At 34.9% G+C, this 17206-nt stretch overlaps 1 protein-coding gene across 2 annotated transcripts; it reads right to left on the bottom strand.

Annotated features, from left to right (window-relative positions):
• Positions 1-1121: 1121 nt before the first annotated feature.
• On the bottom strand, positions 1122-15762 carry LOC107850973 (ubiquitin carboxyl-terminal hydrolase 27). 2 transcript variants are annotated; one of them, XM_016695838.2, is made up of 11 exons: positions 15329-15762; positions 14635-14758; positions 8420-8520; positions 8114-8344; positions 7390-7458; positions 7175-7303; positions 6806-6943; positions 6492-6554; positions 3239-3583; positions 3020-3064; positions 1453-1589 (listed from the first exon to the last, which is right to left on the bottom strand). In XM_016695838.2, exons 1-10 carry the CDS (start codon positions 15596-15598, stop codon positions 3050-3052), a joined length of 1485 nt encoding a protein of 494 aa, XP_016551324.2. In that variant the 5' UTR covers positions 15599-15762; the 3' UTR covers positions 1453-1589; positions 3020-3049. The 2 variants fall into 2 exon arrangements, with proteins under 2 accessions (XP_016551323.2, XP_016551324.2); XM_016695837.2 differs by lacking the exon at positions 3020-3064 and having other exon boundaries at positions 1122-1589.
• Between the last annotated feature and the right edge of the window lie 1444 nt (positions 15763-17206).

Genomic DNA, 17206 nt, shown 5'->3' with positions numbered 1-17206 from the left:
TAGACAAAGGACGAGTGTTAGCTGTCAGACTAAAGTTTTCGGGATGTGGTTAAAGAAGTAAGATGTTAAGAACATAGATTAAGAGGAAGAGATGAACCGGGTATAAAAAAAAAATCTCTGGGAAAAATATAAACTATAAGAATGATAAACATGAAGAAACAGCGGGAAAGAGGGAGTACTGAGTAGGCTTTACAAAACTGATATACTAAAAAATCATTATTTATTGAAGAATATTATTGAAATATATCTTTGTTTAAACATTGAAATATAATATATATGTAATGCAACAATGATTGGTAATGCAACCATTTTGCCTCTATTAATCGTGTCATGTTGTTAGTTCCAATATGAAGTTATTATATGATTGATACCAAAGCACTTTTTGCATGAATAATTAGGATTACTGGATTACCAAAGTCTTTGTAATATTTTTCAAGATTTGATAATTCAATGCTAGTAACAAGGAGTAATCAATTACAAAGGGTATAATAGAAAAAAAAATTATTTTTTCTTGATTAATGAAAAAAGACAAGTAAAATGAGAAATCAAATTAAGAAATTTTTTGACAAATTAACCAAATGCTGGCCATTTATTTTCAAAATGATCGTGAGTGTCCTTTTCCCCTAAACTACGTAAATTTTCACTATCCATTTCGCTTCAATTAAGCTCTCTGATAACTGTATGAAACAACATGTAACGAAGAGAATTTTTTTCTAACATTACATATACTTTATATTATCAACCGGCATATAAATTTTTGACAAAATAATATAGTACTAAAGAACGAAAAGGTCATACGGCTGAAACATAAGAACCTATTTGGCCATGAAAATTATGAGCATTTGAGGAAAAAAAAAAATGCTCTTAAAGTGAAAAATGGTACATATCCGGAAAATAAAGTTGCAAGGATTTTGAAGTGAAAAAAGCGAAATCAAGTTTTTGATGTTTTTTGAATTCGTGAATTTTCCAGATTATTATCATGATGTCTGAAATTCAGCTATTCATGGCCAAGTTCATCGCAAACCTCTCTACCTCACCTTTGAGGTAGAGGTATGGACAGCATACACTACCCTCCTGAAACCCCACTTAGTGGAAAAATATTGGGTATGTGGTTGGTGTTGTTGAACTATTCATGACCAAATGCTCACTAAGAAACAATATACAAGTATACTGAAATCTGATTAAGTTCAGAGCCAGTTCTCCAGGCAAAACACAGAATGCCCATAACAATAGACTCACAGTGAGTATCCTGAACCCTAAACCCTAAGCCTACACTCTACTACCAGGCTTACTACAAACAGCTATAACTCGACAAAACTTGAACTATCGGAAACTTTTTCATAAAATAGTAAGGTTGCTTCCGCGTCCAGAACGTCTTCCTCAGAAACACTATGCACGTTGGTGTCAGAGATGCAAAACCACTGATCTACAGCAGATCCCAGTAGTCCTGCAGGATCGTCCTCGCTAATTTTGGCTGTCACCCGTCTGTAAACGGTGTAATGCCCGCTACCAACTAGTCCAAAGTGCTGCACCACAGAGGCCAGCTGATACTTGTGACTTTTGGAATGTGTTGTTGAGGAAGCTCCACCCTGCAACACGAAGGGTAGAGCAATAACATAACGTGAGATTCAAATTATGCGAATAAACCAACCTAGACAGACATATTACATATTCCTTGATCTTGATCATGCTGTTACGATCTTGATAGCACAAAATAGTAATTTAATCGAAAAGCTCAATCACAGAGAGAATAAAAAGCACAATAACACATGTTAGTCTAAGTTCCGTGGACTCTTCACTTTCGATGCCTCACCCGTGTTGGATTCTCCAAAAATACACCACTTTTGGAGAATCCAACGCACAACTGCTGACATTTTTGAAGAGTCCGATCAACATATTGTTAGCAAAGAACTGTACAAACACAACATGAGTAATATGTCCATGTTGAAAGGATAGCAATATTCCTCTTCAAACAATCCTAGACGATGTAAGAAAGCAGAGGGTAGCAATCACAGATGGCTTAAATGACATGAACAATAGTCAACTAAAATACAGTAGCACATGTGCCACATTGTCTTCCCTGCTCCAGCATCAGTCTCCATCTGTTCCCACGAGGTTTGTACTATAAGCAAACACTGTGGTAATCTGTTTGATCCTTAGAACGTGACGACTGTGATGGATCAATGAGGAAAGAACCACTGGAATGGATGAGAACAAAAACAGTAGGGCATAACACAAAAAATCTACCCTGCTTCTTTCTTAGTACCATTTGTTTCTCCGAAGTTACTTTTCTAGATGAACAATATAAAGAATTTCTATCATCTAAGAATAGCTAAAGCAGAATCAGTTGCCAGACTAAACACCTATAGATCTCGGATCTAAACACCTTGATACACATGCATCTGCCATTTTAACAAACAATGGAAACTACTATAATATATTACACATGAAAACATGCGCTACTAAGTCGCTTTGGTGTGCATATCATGAATGCACAGATGCCAAAGATGAAAAGACATTTTAACAGAAACAACGCCGTACTAGTATGATATATGTTTCCACTATATATATTTCCCTAATCTTTCAACAACAGCACATTGAAAGGTCTGGCCTTGCAGTTAGAAGACAGATATAAGATAAAGTTGACCAGTCTTTCACAGCATTGCTTAATCTCAAGAGAACTTATGGCTCAAACCTGAAGTTACAAAGATACCATAAAAAGGACCACCTACCCTTGAACTTCTTTTCATACCCCTCCCTCCCTTTGTAGATTCTTTTGTCTCTCAAACTACACTAGGCTTAAAAGTACCATGGAAGGTTACGATTCAAGTAGCGGATCCCAACTTGCTTGGATTGAGGCATCGTTGTTGTATTCCTTAGACTATCACAAGATTGGAGTACAAACCCAGTGATTTATTAAGAAAAATAGTAATAAGCAACCAGCATGTAAGTAAGAGAGTACTCAGAGCCTGATCTGGGTTTTGCAGGAAGGCTAGCAAGAGATATACGAGTACTTTACCCAGGAATAGTACTACTTGTAAGTTTTCCTTCAGCAGTAGAAATCCTGCTACAAACATAGAGCTTTACAGATTACGTTCACTTCAAGAGTAATCTCTAGTCATGGAATGGGTAAAATTATTATACACATGATATGCTATGATATGTTATGCGAGAAAGTTCAAATACGAGTAAATACCATGTTGCCCAATCATTAAGATTATCTACCTAGAGCACCAACCTGATTGCCAGAACGTGGAGGCAGCTGATTTAAGCTGATCTCCTTGTAGCCTCCAGCCTTGTACAAACTTGATATTGATTCCGATTTTGGTTTTCTAACACCAAAATTATCCGAGACACACAAAGCAGCTGTATCTTCTACTTCTGTAGAAAAATTTCTTTCACTTTGGGAGCAAGTTGACATCTTTTTATCATCTTGCAGATTTAAGTAACTGAATGAAGGGAAAGACTGATGATAATGATGCTTTATTTGCCCAATTTGCAGATTCACTTCCCAACTTTCTGTTCCGACTCCATTCTTCACGAAGGGAGCCAAGTCCAAATTCAATGGAAATGAAATATGGCCCTGAACACAAAATTCAAAGATTGAGGGTTTATGGGGCAGCAGAATGCACCAAAGCATAAAATAGGATTTAAATATCAAACAACTACATATTAGGTTGTCCCTTAGGTTTGGAGAAGAACATCTCGGGTAAAGATGAAAACACGTAGTAATTGAAGTGATGTAGGTCCAAGGCTACAGTCAAAATGTAGCAGCCAAAAGTTGTAGTTCTGATAGTCCGAAGTTGGTGCTAAGCAATTAATAAGTTGATTTTGCATTCAAACAAAAGAAATTGATTAAGCCAAAGTGTGAACAAGAAGTTGGTTCTTGTCTTGATATTCTGTCTGATAGTTTGATAAATGCTCGATAATCTACTACAAAGAATCACATAATCTCGGGATAGCCAAAAGTAGAAGGGTGTCCTCTCTATCTAGTGGACAATTCTATTTAAAATGAAGTGTAAAATAGGATAATGTGTGATATGTGGGTTAGAAGAGCGTCAGGGTTCCAATCTTGCCGAAGTCTAGTATGCGGGATCCGGGATCTGGGGGAGGACCGGATCACAAGGGTCTCTTGTACGCAGCCTTACCCTGCATTTCTGCAAGAGACGGTTTCCATAGCTAGAACCCGCAACCTCCTGGTCACATGGCAGTAACTTTACCAGTTCACCCAATGCTCCCCTTCAAATTGCAAATCTGAAAGACATGGCTAAGGTTAGTGTTTATGTTAATGTATGCTGGGGTGAGCGCAACCCTTTTTATGGTGAGATCAACTTGAAACACAAGAATATGACATAGTGAACAAATGGACAGGACGAATATGGCCAGCCAGGAAAATGGTAACTTCAAAGGATTCTTGATCAGAGAGAGTAAGAGTCCTTTGTGAGAGGCATATTGCAAAGAAATAGAAAGGGTTTCTGACCTGCTTGAGGAACATTGGGTACTAGTGCAAACCGCTTTGGTTATTCGAGCAGCTAATATAGACGAATACTTGCATGGGGAAGGCATGCGGATGATATAAATTACAGGGACTTGGTGAAAAGATGATTATAATAAACATAATCCACCTCAACCAAAATGGATTTATGACATTACAGGACATGCCCACCATCTCAAGGTCCGTTACTGAACCAACTCAATAAGTTAGAGATGTTTACAAGCTGATTTCTTAGATAACACAAAATTATTTATGAAACTAAAAGTCTGATTGGGCAAGCTTCTCAGTAGCCAAAAGTGCTGCTTTTTTTTTTATCTTTCAAAAAATACTTATTTTAGCAAACTGGCCTGATTAGAAACAACCTCTCTACCTTACCTTACCCAAGGTAGGGGTAAGGTCTGCATGCACCCCATCCTCTCCAGAACCCATTTATGGGGTCACACTGGGTATTTAATGTCGTTGTTGCTTATTTTAGCAAATTGAGGTCCTAAGCCGGAGGTCTATCGGAAACGGTCTCTCTACTTCATATGAGGTACTGGTATGGTCTGCATACACTTTACCCTCCCCAGACCCCACTATGTGGGAATACACTGGGTATGTTGTTGTTGTTGACCAGCAACCACAAAAAATTATTTTGAAGGGGAGCCTTGGGTAATTTTGGTAAAGTTGTTGCCATGTGACCAAGAGGTCATGGTTTCAAGCCGTGAAAACAGCCTCTTGCAGAAATGCAGCGCAAGGCTACATACAGTAGACCCTTGTGGTCTGGCCTTCCCAGACTCCACACATAGTGGGAGCTTCAGAGCGCCGGGTTGCCCTTGAGATGCTTAGCCAAGCTTTTTTGGAAAAATAAGTATTTTTGAGTAGTAGTAGAAATTTTATCCCATAAGCTAAAAAAATGTAGCTTCTTCCCATAACCACTTTTGGAACCTTAGCAAAGCACAAATTACTGCAAAAAATTGGCAAAGTATTTTTAAGATTGATGGGAAACAGAAACTGCTACTCTCAAAAATACCTTTTTGAAAAGCGCTTCCGGAAAAAGACATTTTTCGAAATAAGAAGATTTGAAAGCTTGGACAAACAAGCTATAAGTTGACATGGAAGAATCCAAAGGATCAGAGTCTTCTAACTAAAGATTCAAATCAGTCTAAAAAGAGAGGAGATGAGGCATTTTCTGCGGCAAGAATCAGGAAACAGCAATTAGTGAGAACAAAAAACAAAAAGATTAATTACGGATGGCACTAAAAGTCGCAGAGATTAGTCAGGACTAAGAGATGATCGAAGCAAGCTGCAAATCAATCCAAGTATATTCCATATGCTTAAAGAGGATAAGCTTTCTCTTCTAGTGTTGGGTAGAACAGAGTCAGCCACAACAAATTCTTTCCTTCTTGCTAAAGACGTCAGCTATAATGGGAAAATAAGGAAGGAAACTCACAAAAAAGAACAACAGAGATGGATAACTATGGAGAAATGTGATGCATTAACCAAGACTGAATACAAATTGATTTTGGAGAGAGATGTTCTAGGAAATATAGAGACTATTCCACAGATGAGGATTCTGATGATTCCAATTATACACTGGAAATACAGAAAGAAACTAGCTCAGCTATGGAAGATAGATATTTAAGGACTTGGAAAGTTCGTAGGCATCTCGTGAGAGGACAGGCAGCGGAATCAGTGATGCAACTGAAAATAGATGGCCAAACAATTGAACCAAAAGAAGGTGGGGAAGTAATTAACAGGAGCAGGATTAAAAAGGTTGAATCGGAAAATCAGCTATGATGGGAAATATGTGGATGGAAAATATAAAACAGTTAATGAAATCATACTTCAAAGATAGGCTTCCCATTGCTTCTATGGTTCTACCAGAACCTCATCTGGGGTGTTCTTTTGTCTTTTTAAATTAAAGGTAGAATTTACTTCATCTGGCAGTGTTCTTATCTAATAAAATCTATTCACTTATCTGAAGAACAAAACCCGCCTGCAAAAATACCAGTACCTGAAGTTTGTCCTGTTCTCCCAATATATTTATAGAAGCGCGTTGTAAATGAAGACATAGAACCTGCAATGTGGCACAACTGTAAGCACATGTAAAAAAGTCAACAAATAAATTATATGACAAAATCATTAAATCACAGAACGCTGAAGCACCAACTGTTAAAATTGAATCCTATTTGCCACCAAGTGGCATGTAAGCACATAAAAATGTTATTCCTTGCCGACCCCTTATTTTCCTCATTTCAAACTTTGTTGGGCACCTGATTCTAGCACCTTTAATTCTTACTTGAAGAAAATTACACTAACAATCAATACCTTAGGACTCCGGCCAATACTGAATTGCTTGAAAGTGCGTGAGAAGCTATTTGACCATGGAAATCTTGCAAGGCACGCTAGCTCTTTGCAATCACATGAATTTTCTTCGTTGCACAGCTTAAGTTTTTCAACAATAGCCTGATAACAATTTGCTTCTAATTATACAGATGCTAGGTTGGCCATAAATATGTTAAAAACAGAAACACTGAGGGGAACCATTGACCACATTCTAGTCAAGTTGAAGAATAGCTGTTATGATGACATAATTTTTTGCCTAGGCCATATATGCTCTTTTGAACCTATAGACTACAGCCACAAGCTTCAAGGTTAAGGTAGTATGCTAAACTACAATCTGTAAACCAAGATTACCTCATTTTCGTCCATGGCAGAGACATACTTTACGGCAGCAGTATGCCAACAATGGCTGCACTTATAGTGTTCAAGTTGTTCTGCAACAAAGAACTGCTTCAGGCAATGCTCCACGGAACACCCAGGCATCTAACATTATGTTGGCAGAATACATCATCATGAATATGGAATGAAATTAGGGAAATAAACATATGACAACTGAGTTTTCAACGTACAATAGCCCCACTGCTGCTTGACACTGGCACAAGATGCAAGCTATGAAACAACTGAAAATCCAGAGAGATCTGAAGTAAAACAACAGAACATGAATGAGTCAACTATGAATGAAGATCCAGAAGACGGAGCGTGAACCCAAAACTGAAACGAGCATTCTACATAAATACAAGATATCACTTATTTACAGCCTACTTTACAAAGTAAAAGGTCCAAACATGAACTCATACAGCCCCACAAACAAAATAATAACATAAATGATAGAGATTTGCCATATAATATGCATGGAAGGAGGACTAAAAACAAGTGAGGCATGTTAACAAGAATATAAGAGAACTAGCATGATCATATCCTTCAAGAAAATTAAAGATCAAAGCCAGCAACTAGAGACAAAATCATCAAAAAGGCCTAATAAGATGGCATAAAATGTAAAATACGGCTTCTTAATTAAGTTTTAACCTTTTATCACTTTCAATGTACTATAGTTATCAAATAGTTAATTGTTCTTTTAAAAAAAAAAATACTCCATAGTGAATAGTTTCTTCCATTTTACAGCAGCGTGGAACCAATATCACAGATTACATTCGTGCCTAGGCTAGCACAGCAAAGCGACTATAGAATATTCCTTGCAAATGTAGCAAACATGTTCTATGATGTGCAAAACGATACAGCAGTCAATAATTAAATTATATGATTGTAAATGTATTCTTTCAAGTACCATTCAACCTGAAAGGAACAACTTTGGCAGGTTAAAAAGCTGCCAAGAATCCCATCAAAAGGCCCAAGAAAACTTTGCCTCCATCTCTCTAGTTCACTTTCTCCTTGCATGCGTTGTGTAACAATCCTACAATTAGGAAGTGCAATTGCATCTGCCAAAGAGCTGTGATCATGAACATAAGATTCTGACAGTTCGGCTCTTAACGAAGATAAAAGATGGGAGAGTGCTTCCTCTGCATCCTACACTTGGGAATTATGTAAGTTAACACACTAGTACTGGCGATGATTGTTCGCATACTGTAAAGAAAAGAATACCTGCTGGCTAGTTAGATTGAAATTAGGAATGTGACTAGTCATAGCATGCATCAATCTCCTTGGACTTAGAACAGCTCTTGCATCTCGCGCAATACATAATTCTGCAGAACAGCACACCAAACTTCTCATTGAGCTTTTAGACATTACTTGTAATAAGTAGAAGTCCTTCCCTTCATGTATATTTCTAACATAGTTTTGATTGGAACTAACAAATGTAAAAGAGTGGACAAGTTCACTCTTCTATAGATAAGAGTAAGCATGTACCTCTAATACTTTTTATATCAATATTACCATGTAGGGGTCAATGCCTAACTCCATTTCCATAACCTCAAGGCAGCTTTTGCTAAAAATTGACTTACACATAAGAACGACTGTTTCCAAACAATGTTATCAAAAGAGAAAAGCGGCAAAAAGTCTCTAAGGTTCATTCAGGCTTTTAAGTGCAAATAAAACATGCAAATGAAAAAAAAATTACAAATAACATGATTGGTCCGAGACTAATAACTACAAGCATGAATAACAAAGACATGGACAAAGATATTGAAATTTTTTTTTATTTTTTTTTTTTAAGGCGAAATGACCTAGGAGACCCTTATGCTTGGCTCGGATTGTCAACTGGACCTTTCTACTCACAACTTTGCCATCTAAACACTTAAATCTAATGAAACTCAATCTTTTAAACCCTTTTCTCACCCAATAAATGTGAATGTAATACAATCAACTACAGGTGGAATTCCACGTCATTTTTAATAACACATGAGAAATTAAATGTTAAAAATTGATTAAATCAAACTCCCCCCCCCCCCCCCCCCCCCCCACCCCCCACCCCGTAAAACAAAAACATTAAACACCCCCCCCCCCCCCCCCCCCCCCCTCCACACACACTCTTTTCTTCTTCAGAACCTTCCCCTCCCTTGTTCTCCCTCCCATGCCTTTCTCTCTTCTTCATCAGAATCCCCCACCCCCCTCTCTCTTCTTCTTCTTCTTCAGATTCCTTATCCCTTTCTCTAATATATATTCCTTCCCTTTATTTTCCCCACTCCATTCAAAAGTACAAGCAAATTTGATGAAAAATGGGCAAAGAAATTATAAAAAGTTTCAAACTAATAAAAGCATAAAAGCAGCTGCAAATTTCACTGATTCAATGAATCGCGAAGCATATAAAAAGGAATTTTATGGTGCTCTTTGGTGTTCACAGCACTCTGGTGATAGAGGAAGGGGTTGGGAATTTTGTGTTTCTAATTGTTTTTCATAACTATTAATTGAAGCCTTGAAGATGGTGAAAATGGTGGAAGAATCAAGGGTGGGGGTAGGGTACAGAAATGAGGGCGCGGCGGAAAGAAGAAAAAGGTGTGAGGTCCTTTTTTATCTTTTTATTTATTTTTTTTAATTATTTTTAGTCAAAAAAATTATGTGACGCAAGTTATACGCGTGAAATCACACATTTGCTCCAACTCAGCCATCAAGTTGCCACATAGGATTGGCAACGGCCAGGGGGGTTTAAAATCATATGTTTTACTAGGTTTAAGAGTTCAGTTGGCAAAGTAGTGAGCAGAAGGGTCCAACTGACAAACGGAGCCAAGTATAAGGGCCTCCTAGGTCATTTCACCTTTTTTCGATGATAATGGGAAATATCAATTGTTTAGCGTCTTCAAAAACCACTCATTTTCAAGGAAACATTTGTCTTAGAGCCTTGATAACAACATTGAATTGCACATTAAGCAACGTGAAGTGCTCAACATGTTTTAAGCCTTGCTTCAGGGCTTAAGTAGATGGGCTTAGGTTAAAGCATTAAAAAACGTCGATGTAGGATGATCGAACTGACTCATCTACAACTCATCTTTGAAAACAAGATGTGCTCCTACATAAGGAGGAGGAAATGAAAGTAAGAACCGGTCGTCGGTTTTACCACCAAAATGCCTATGAGATAGTGGTCGGCCTTTCAAATGTCTTTTCCTTAATTAAGCGTGTCTTTGACAACACTGATTCCAACTTATTATAGCGTAGCAAATATTACTCCCTCCGTTTCAAAAAGAATGACCTAGTTTGACTTGGCACGTAGTTTAAGAAAATAAAGAAGACTTAAATCTTATGGTCTTAAATTAAAGATATGACAAATGTACCAAAATGCCCTTCAATCTTGTGGTCTTAAGCATGCCAAGTGGAAAGGTTAAAAGTAAAAAGTTACTAAAAAGGGAAAGAGGTCATTCTTAATAGACTAAAAAGGAAAGTAGGTCATTCTTTTTTAAACGGAGGGAGTAATTAATACAACTAAAAGATAAAAGCTTTACTAAAATTGAGACAAATCATATCATCTTATAATAAAAGTGGGAAGCAACAAAGTTAAAAGTTGAATTACCAGAATAACCTTAAGTCGTTGATGGACATTGATACCCTTAAAATGTTGGACGTTTTTACCCATTCAACAGACATTATTCCCTTGGAATTGATGTTCAAAAACATGAAATAATTTAGATATAAATAACAATAGATAAAATGGATGCTAAATGTATCCTTAGATAGGAAATCAATAGCAAATTTACTTTCAATCAAAAGAGTTTTGGAGAAGTGCAACACTTGGGAATCGATATTGTTTACACCATATTATGTTAAAGTAATTGCCACTGTAGTAGCTCCATTATTTAGATTGAATAAGATTCCAAATTAGTAGCCAACTTAATCTTTAGTGCATTTATCTTGCCAAATGATCAATGACCATATTTGTGAATTGTGAAACAAAACTTACATATTTGAAGGCCGTATAAGGTGAAACTTATTACAATTAAATAGTAACGTAACATTAAAGTAGTGCTAAAATCACTCAATGTATGTTTATCACAACATTTTGGCTAAATACAAATATTAATTCAAGATTATTAATAAAAAATAAAAATTAAAACAATAGCTTAACATTGTTTGTAATAAATACTAGCATCTATTATCTTCTATGTTATTCTAAAAATGGGAATCTCCAAATGTTAAAGTTGAATAACTAAATTAAAAATTGAGTGAGTATTTCATCCTTCACCTAAAAATGCCTTAAATTTATAGGGGAAGAGGCTTAACAATATAATTGGTTTCTTACGATACATGGAATAATTAGTTGTTGAAGGTAAGAATAAGTAGAGAAAGTCTTAATTAGTTGTTGAAGTTAAGAGTACATATAGAAAGACACTTAACAACATGATTAAGGCAATTATTATTTATCAAAAGTATGAAATGATAGAATTTGAAAAGCCATTAACTATATGTAGTTGTTGAAGTTAAGAATATGTATAGAAAGTCTTAATTAGTTGTTGAAGTTAACATTGTTTGTAATAAATACTAGTATCTATTATCTTCTATGTTATTCTAAAAATGGGAATCTCCAAATGTTAAAGTTGAATAACTAAATTAAAAATTGAGTGAGTATTTCATCCTTCACCTAAAAATGCCTTAAATTTATAGGGGAAGAGGCTTAACAATATAATTGGTTTCCTACGATACATGGAATAATTAGTTGTTGAAGGTAAGAATAAGTAGAGAAAGTCTTAATTAGTTGTTGAAGTTAAGAGTACATATAGAAAGACATTTAACAACATGATCAATGTTACATATAGAAAGACACTTAACAACATGATCAATGTTAATAACTAACTTTTTTTTTGTTTATCAAAAAAAGTTAAAAAGAGAGTATAGAGAGAGACTTAACAACATGACTAAGGCAACTATTGTTTATCAAAAGTATGAAATGGTAGAATTTGAAAAACCATTAACTAATTAAATATAGGCCAGTTTCAACTAATAAAAATGTGAAAGGGAAATCCTAACATTAATCAAGAAACAACTATATAAAGGCAAGAAACAATTTCCATTTTCCTCAAGGCTGCTTTTCAGCCTAGCATGTTCTTTTAAATCTTTCCTTTTTGTTTTCTTTATTTTCTCCTTTCCTTTTTTTCCCTAGAAAAGAAGTTTGCAAAAACTAAATGAAATTGAGAGATGGAGAACTTGTAGAGTTAATGGATGTTGAAATCAGAACAACCGCCAGATTCAACTCCCATCACCTTCAAACTTAACGAATGATGAAGAGCACCATCTCCATTTGGCACTAGCAAAGATTCATGAGTTGTGGAGGGGAGGGGTTGGTTTCTCTAAAAGATTGATTTTAGGATTGCCACTACTTGATTCGTTCTTCATGCTGTATCATATTACAAAATTTTAAATGAAAAGACAACATATGATTTACACATAACTATTTACGGCCAAAAGTGGTGTTATGTGTCTATTTTGTACGATACAAATTTCAATTAAACTCAAATACTTTTGCATATGTATACAAAAAAAATTATTATTTTTGCTACATGTCAAGTATGCATGTGTCCAACACTAGCTATCTATAGATACCTTCTACATTGCCTTAAGGAGCCAATTCCCTTCATCATAATAACTAATTCAGAATAAGAAGATTATCTGAAGAGTTGAACCAATTTCAATGACACCAACTCATGTTTTCCTGATCAAAATAAACAAAAATGTTGGAATGAGATATACAGTATAGTTTACATGTTCCAAGTTGCAGTTTTTTGGTCTTTTATATAACCACAAGCATTCATACTCGTCTTTGTAGTGCTTGCCACACCTTCAACGTATAACCATTCTGTGCACATTCAAGTGTGCTTCATCAATCCATAATTCACTAAAATGAATCGGCTCTTAGCCCATTTCTAAAGTGGCTTGACTTGTAGAAGGTGAGTTATTGTTGCTTGGGCTTCGCTTCGACGTATAACCATTCTGTGAACATTCAAGTGTCATGTTGTATGTTATTTGTAGATGACATAGTTTTGATTGATGAGACATGCCGAGGAATTAACGATAGGTTGGAGGTTTGGAGACAGACCTTGTCGACTGAGCAGGACTAAGACAGAATACTTGCGGTGCAAATCAGTGAGTGACAGATGACAAATGTGGTTGACACACAATAAAAATGGGAGATTGACAATGATGTTACACGTGGTACTCGCATCGGTATTTTCTATGATAAAAATGTTTCATCAGTGAAATGAGAATGTTGAGATGGATGTCTGGGAATATTAGGAGATAGGATCAGAACAAAACTATTCGGAATAAGGTGGAGGCGACCGCAATGGACAAGATGAGGAAGGTGAGACTGAGTTAGTTCCAGTATGTGAAGAGAAAAAGCACAAATGCCTCAATAAAGAGGTGTGGCAGGTTAGCTATAGTGCATAAGAAGTCTTGAAGAGAGGTGATTACATGAGACATGGACCACCTTCAGGATACCGTGGACATGATCCTAGCTAGGAAGATATGAGGTCAACGATTAAGGTAGAAAGTTAGTAAGGTCGAGCATTTGTCGAGTTACCTTTTCAGTATTGCTTATTATTACTCCCCTACTACCTTAATCTTCAATTTTAATTTTACTAGTTGTTTCCTTTGCTCCAGTAATCGTATTATTTTGTCATTGCTACTTTTATCTTTTTCGTTGTTTTCAACATGACTTCTTCGCTACTGTATTTGCCTAATATACATTTTTTTAAATGATTTTTTTAAGCCAAGGGTCCATCGAAAACAACCTCTCCACCTTCACAAGGTAGGGTAAGGATGTGTATACACCACCCTCACTATGGTAAGGATGTGTATACACCACCCTCACTAGACCCCACAAGTGGGATTACACATGGAATGTTGTTGCAATTAAATTATCTTAAAGTTCATGCTTTATCCCATTAACTCTACCTAACTATCATTTCTACCATCACAAGCTCTTCTTCGTTTTAATTTAGTATCCACATTTGCATTCGAGCAGAACTTAAATAGGTATTTATTCATTGTAATAACTACTTCAAAATAAGAAGATTATCTGAAGAGTTAAACCTAATTTCAAAAACACAAACGCTTGTTTTCCTGATTAAAATCAAACATTTAGTATCTCTGTTATGCTATACATCTTGTTTCATGTCTCATTACGACCTTGGTATATTATTCTCTATCTTGAGCCGAGGGTCTATTGGAAACAGCCTCTCTACTTCCTCGGAGGTACTAGTATGGACTGCGTACATTTTACCCTTCCCAGACCTCACTTTGTGGGAATATACTGGGTTTGTTGTTGTTGTTGTATTTAGTATCCACGTTTGCCTTCGAGTAGAACTAATATATGCATAAATTCATACAAGTTCCTTCAACATACCAAATTCTACTCTATCATATTTCAAACTCACCTTCTACAAGCGAAGCCAAAGCAGCAATAACTGGAAACTCTCTACTTCCTTCCATTGATGTACCCTCATTTTCCTCCACAGCTTGCTCAAGAAATTTGCTAAAACTCTTACAGCTAGCTAAAGCCTAATACAAAATCCACATACACAAAACAGAAATCATCAAAACACCTCATATCCACAAAAATTCAGACCAATCAACAAAAGACTGAACTAAAAAAAAACACACTAAATTTTCCAAACTCTAACAGCTGAGATTAAAAAAACAACCTTTTATCAACAAAATTAAAGAAAGAGTGATTTTTAAAAAAAAACAACACACATTAAATTTGCTAAAACTCTACAGATGATTAAAAACACAAACTTTTATCAACAAAATTCATGCTAAAGCTCTAACAGTTGATTTAAAAAAACGAACTTTTACCAAAAAATTCATGCTAAACCTCAAACAGCTAATTAAAAAAACAAACTTTTATCAACATAATTCATGCTAAAGCTCTAACGGCTGATTAAAAAAAATTATCAACAAAATACATGCTAACCCCCTAACAGCTGATTTTAAAAACAAACTTTTGTCAACAAAATTCAAGAAAACCTCAATTCAAAAAAACCACATTAAATGGCAAAACCTCAAACAACTGATTAAAAAGAAAAACTTTATCAAAAAAGAATCAAGAAAAAAAAATCCAATCTTTACCTGTAAAACAACATTCAAGAAACAATTATTCCCAAGATTTTGCAATCCAGGAATTACCAAATGATTTGTTGAACTACTACTTTTGTGTGATGCCATGATGAGGTTTCTGAGTTTGCTGCTATCTTTAATTGCAAAAATGAAACCAACAACAATACTGAGTAAAGTAGCAACAACTGAGACTTTAACTTTGACTCCATTAGCAGTAACCCAATGAGGATTAAATGCATGTTTGAATTTGTTTACAAGTGTACAAGAATCATCAATTTTCATAATTTTGACAATATCTGAAAATTGCAAGTTAATCTTTAGGAAGAATACAATAGGGATTAGTAAGAATTCAAAGAGTAGATTGTAACGCCCACAGAGGGTGGCTGCAAGTTAATTAAACCCACTCGCTCAAGGTGGCGCTTCGTTTTCCCCCTTTTTGTTTTTTTCTTCCCTTTTGCTGATTATATAGTGCAGTAGTCTTTTGTTTCAATTATTTGGCTATTTTATTTTTTCGGAATTTAAAAAAAAAATTGAATATCACGATCTTTGATAAAAAAATATATATATTAATATTTACGTTAATTTTATGATCTTAAATATTTATGAGGTTTTGCTTAAAATTGAAAGAGTTTTTTTTTTTCTAAATAGATTTAAAAAATAGGTTAAATAAATTAAAGAACTAACAAATAATAATTTTCCTTTTATTTTCTTCATAAGAAAAATATTTGAGTGAAAAATGAGATTTTACTCTTTCTTTTTTATGGGATACGGAGATTTTGTATTTTATTTTATATTTCATATATTGATATGAATTGTATGATTTTTCATTATTCTATGCTACTAGCAAGAAGGAAGGTCGATTGTGGTGAAACACTATTGTTAGAGGGATCAAAAGCTCGGCGCTCTTTGACTATTTGATTAATTATTTAATTGGATCCTATCAATTAAATCACTTTTTTAGAGAAATATAAGATGTTTAAGTCAAACAAATATAGAGAAGGTTTGACGTATTGTTCCTAATATTACTTCATGTTAGTATAGTTCTTGCATAGATAAAGGCCTTAAAGAAGAATTGACTCATTATGGTAATTATAAGACGGAAATTGAGATAAGGCTAAAACCTATCTCCTTCCCTATTATGACATGACCTTTCTTTCGATATTTCTCTTCTTTTATGAGCCTATGCAATCCCATGTTCCGTGAAATAAAATGAGATCTCTATGTGAATTGTGAAGTATTCTTCATGAATATGTATTTACTAGTTATTGCTTCTATTACTCTATGTTTACTTTCCCTCTATGTCAAGTTCATACATCTTTTTTAGAAAATGTCTAACGTCAAAAATGATACCTTTTCATAATGCTATGTATGTAAACAAGAGTTTCTTAATAAATTTCAAAGAAGTTAACATAATGTGAGTATACAAAAATGGCAATAGACATGTTTAATTCACTTTCTAAAAGAAACTTGAATACGACATATGTATTTCGCCATTTATTATATTATGATCATGCTATGTTCAAAGTACAAGATATTACCATTATGTCATTATTATTCAAAGCACGAAGGTTCGAATATAACAACTAATATTTTACTATTATATCATAATAGGACTAAGACGAAGGTCAAAGTACGACAAATAGGATTACAAAAACTAAGAAAAATAGTAAAACCTAATGAACCATATATGTTTACTTTACTAGCTTACTTATGACATCAGTACAATGTTTGATATCCTTATTTTCATTGATTTTATTTCATGTTCTATGTTATTTTGTTTACTTTATCATATGAGTTATTCTACGATACTTGAATTCTTTTTATTGGGAACATTATATTTCACGATGTTGGTTTAGATGTTTTGAATGAAAAACTTCTTCATTAAGTCCT

Source organism: Capsicum annuum, chromosome 12, assembly GCF_002878395.1.
Source record: "Capsicum annuum cultivar UCD-10X-F1 chromosome 12, UCD10Xv1.1, whole genome shotgun sequence".
NCBI lineage: Eukaryota > Viridiplantae > Streptophyta > Magnoliopsida > Solanales > Solanaceae > Capsicum > Capsicum annuum.
This window is presented reverse-complemented; position numbering and strand designations above follow the sequence as displayed.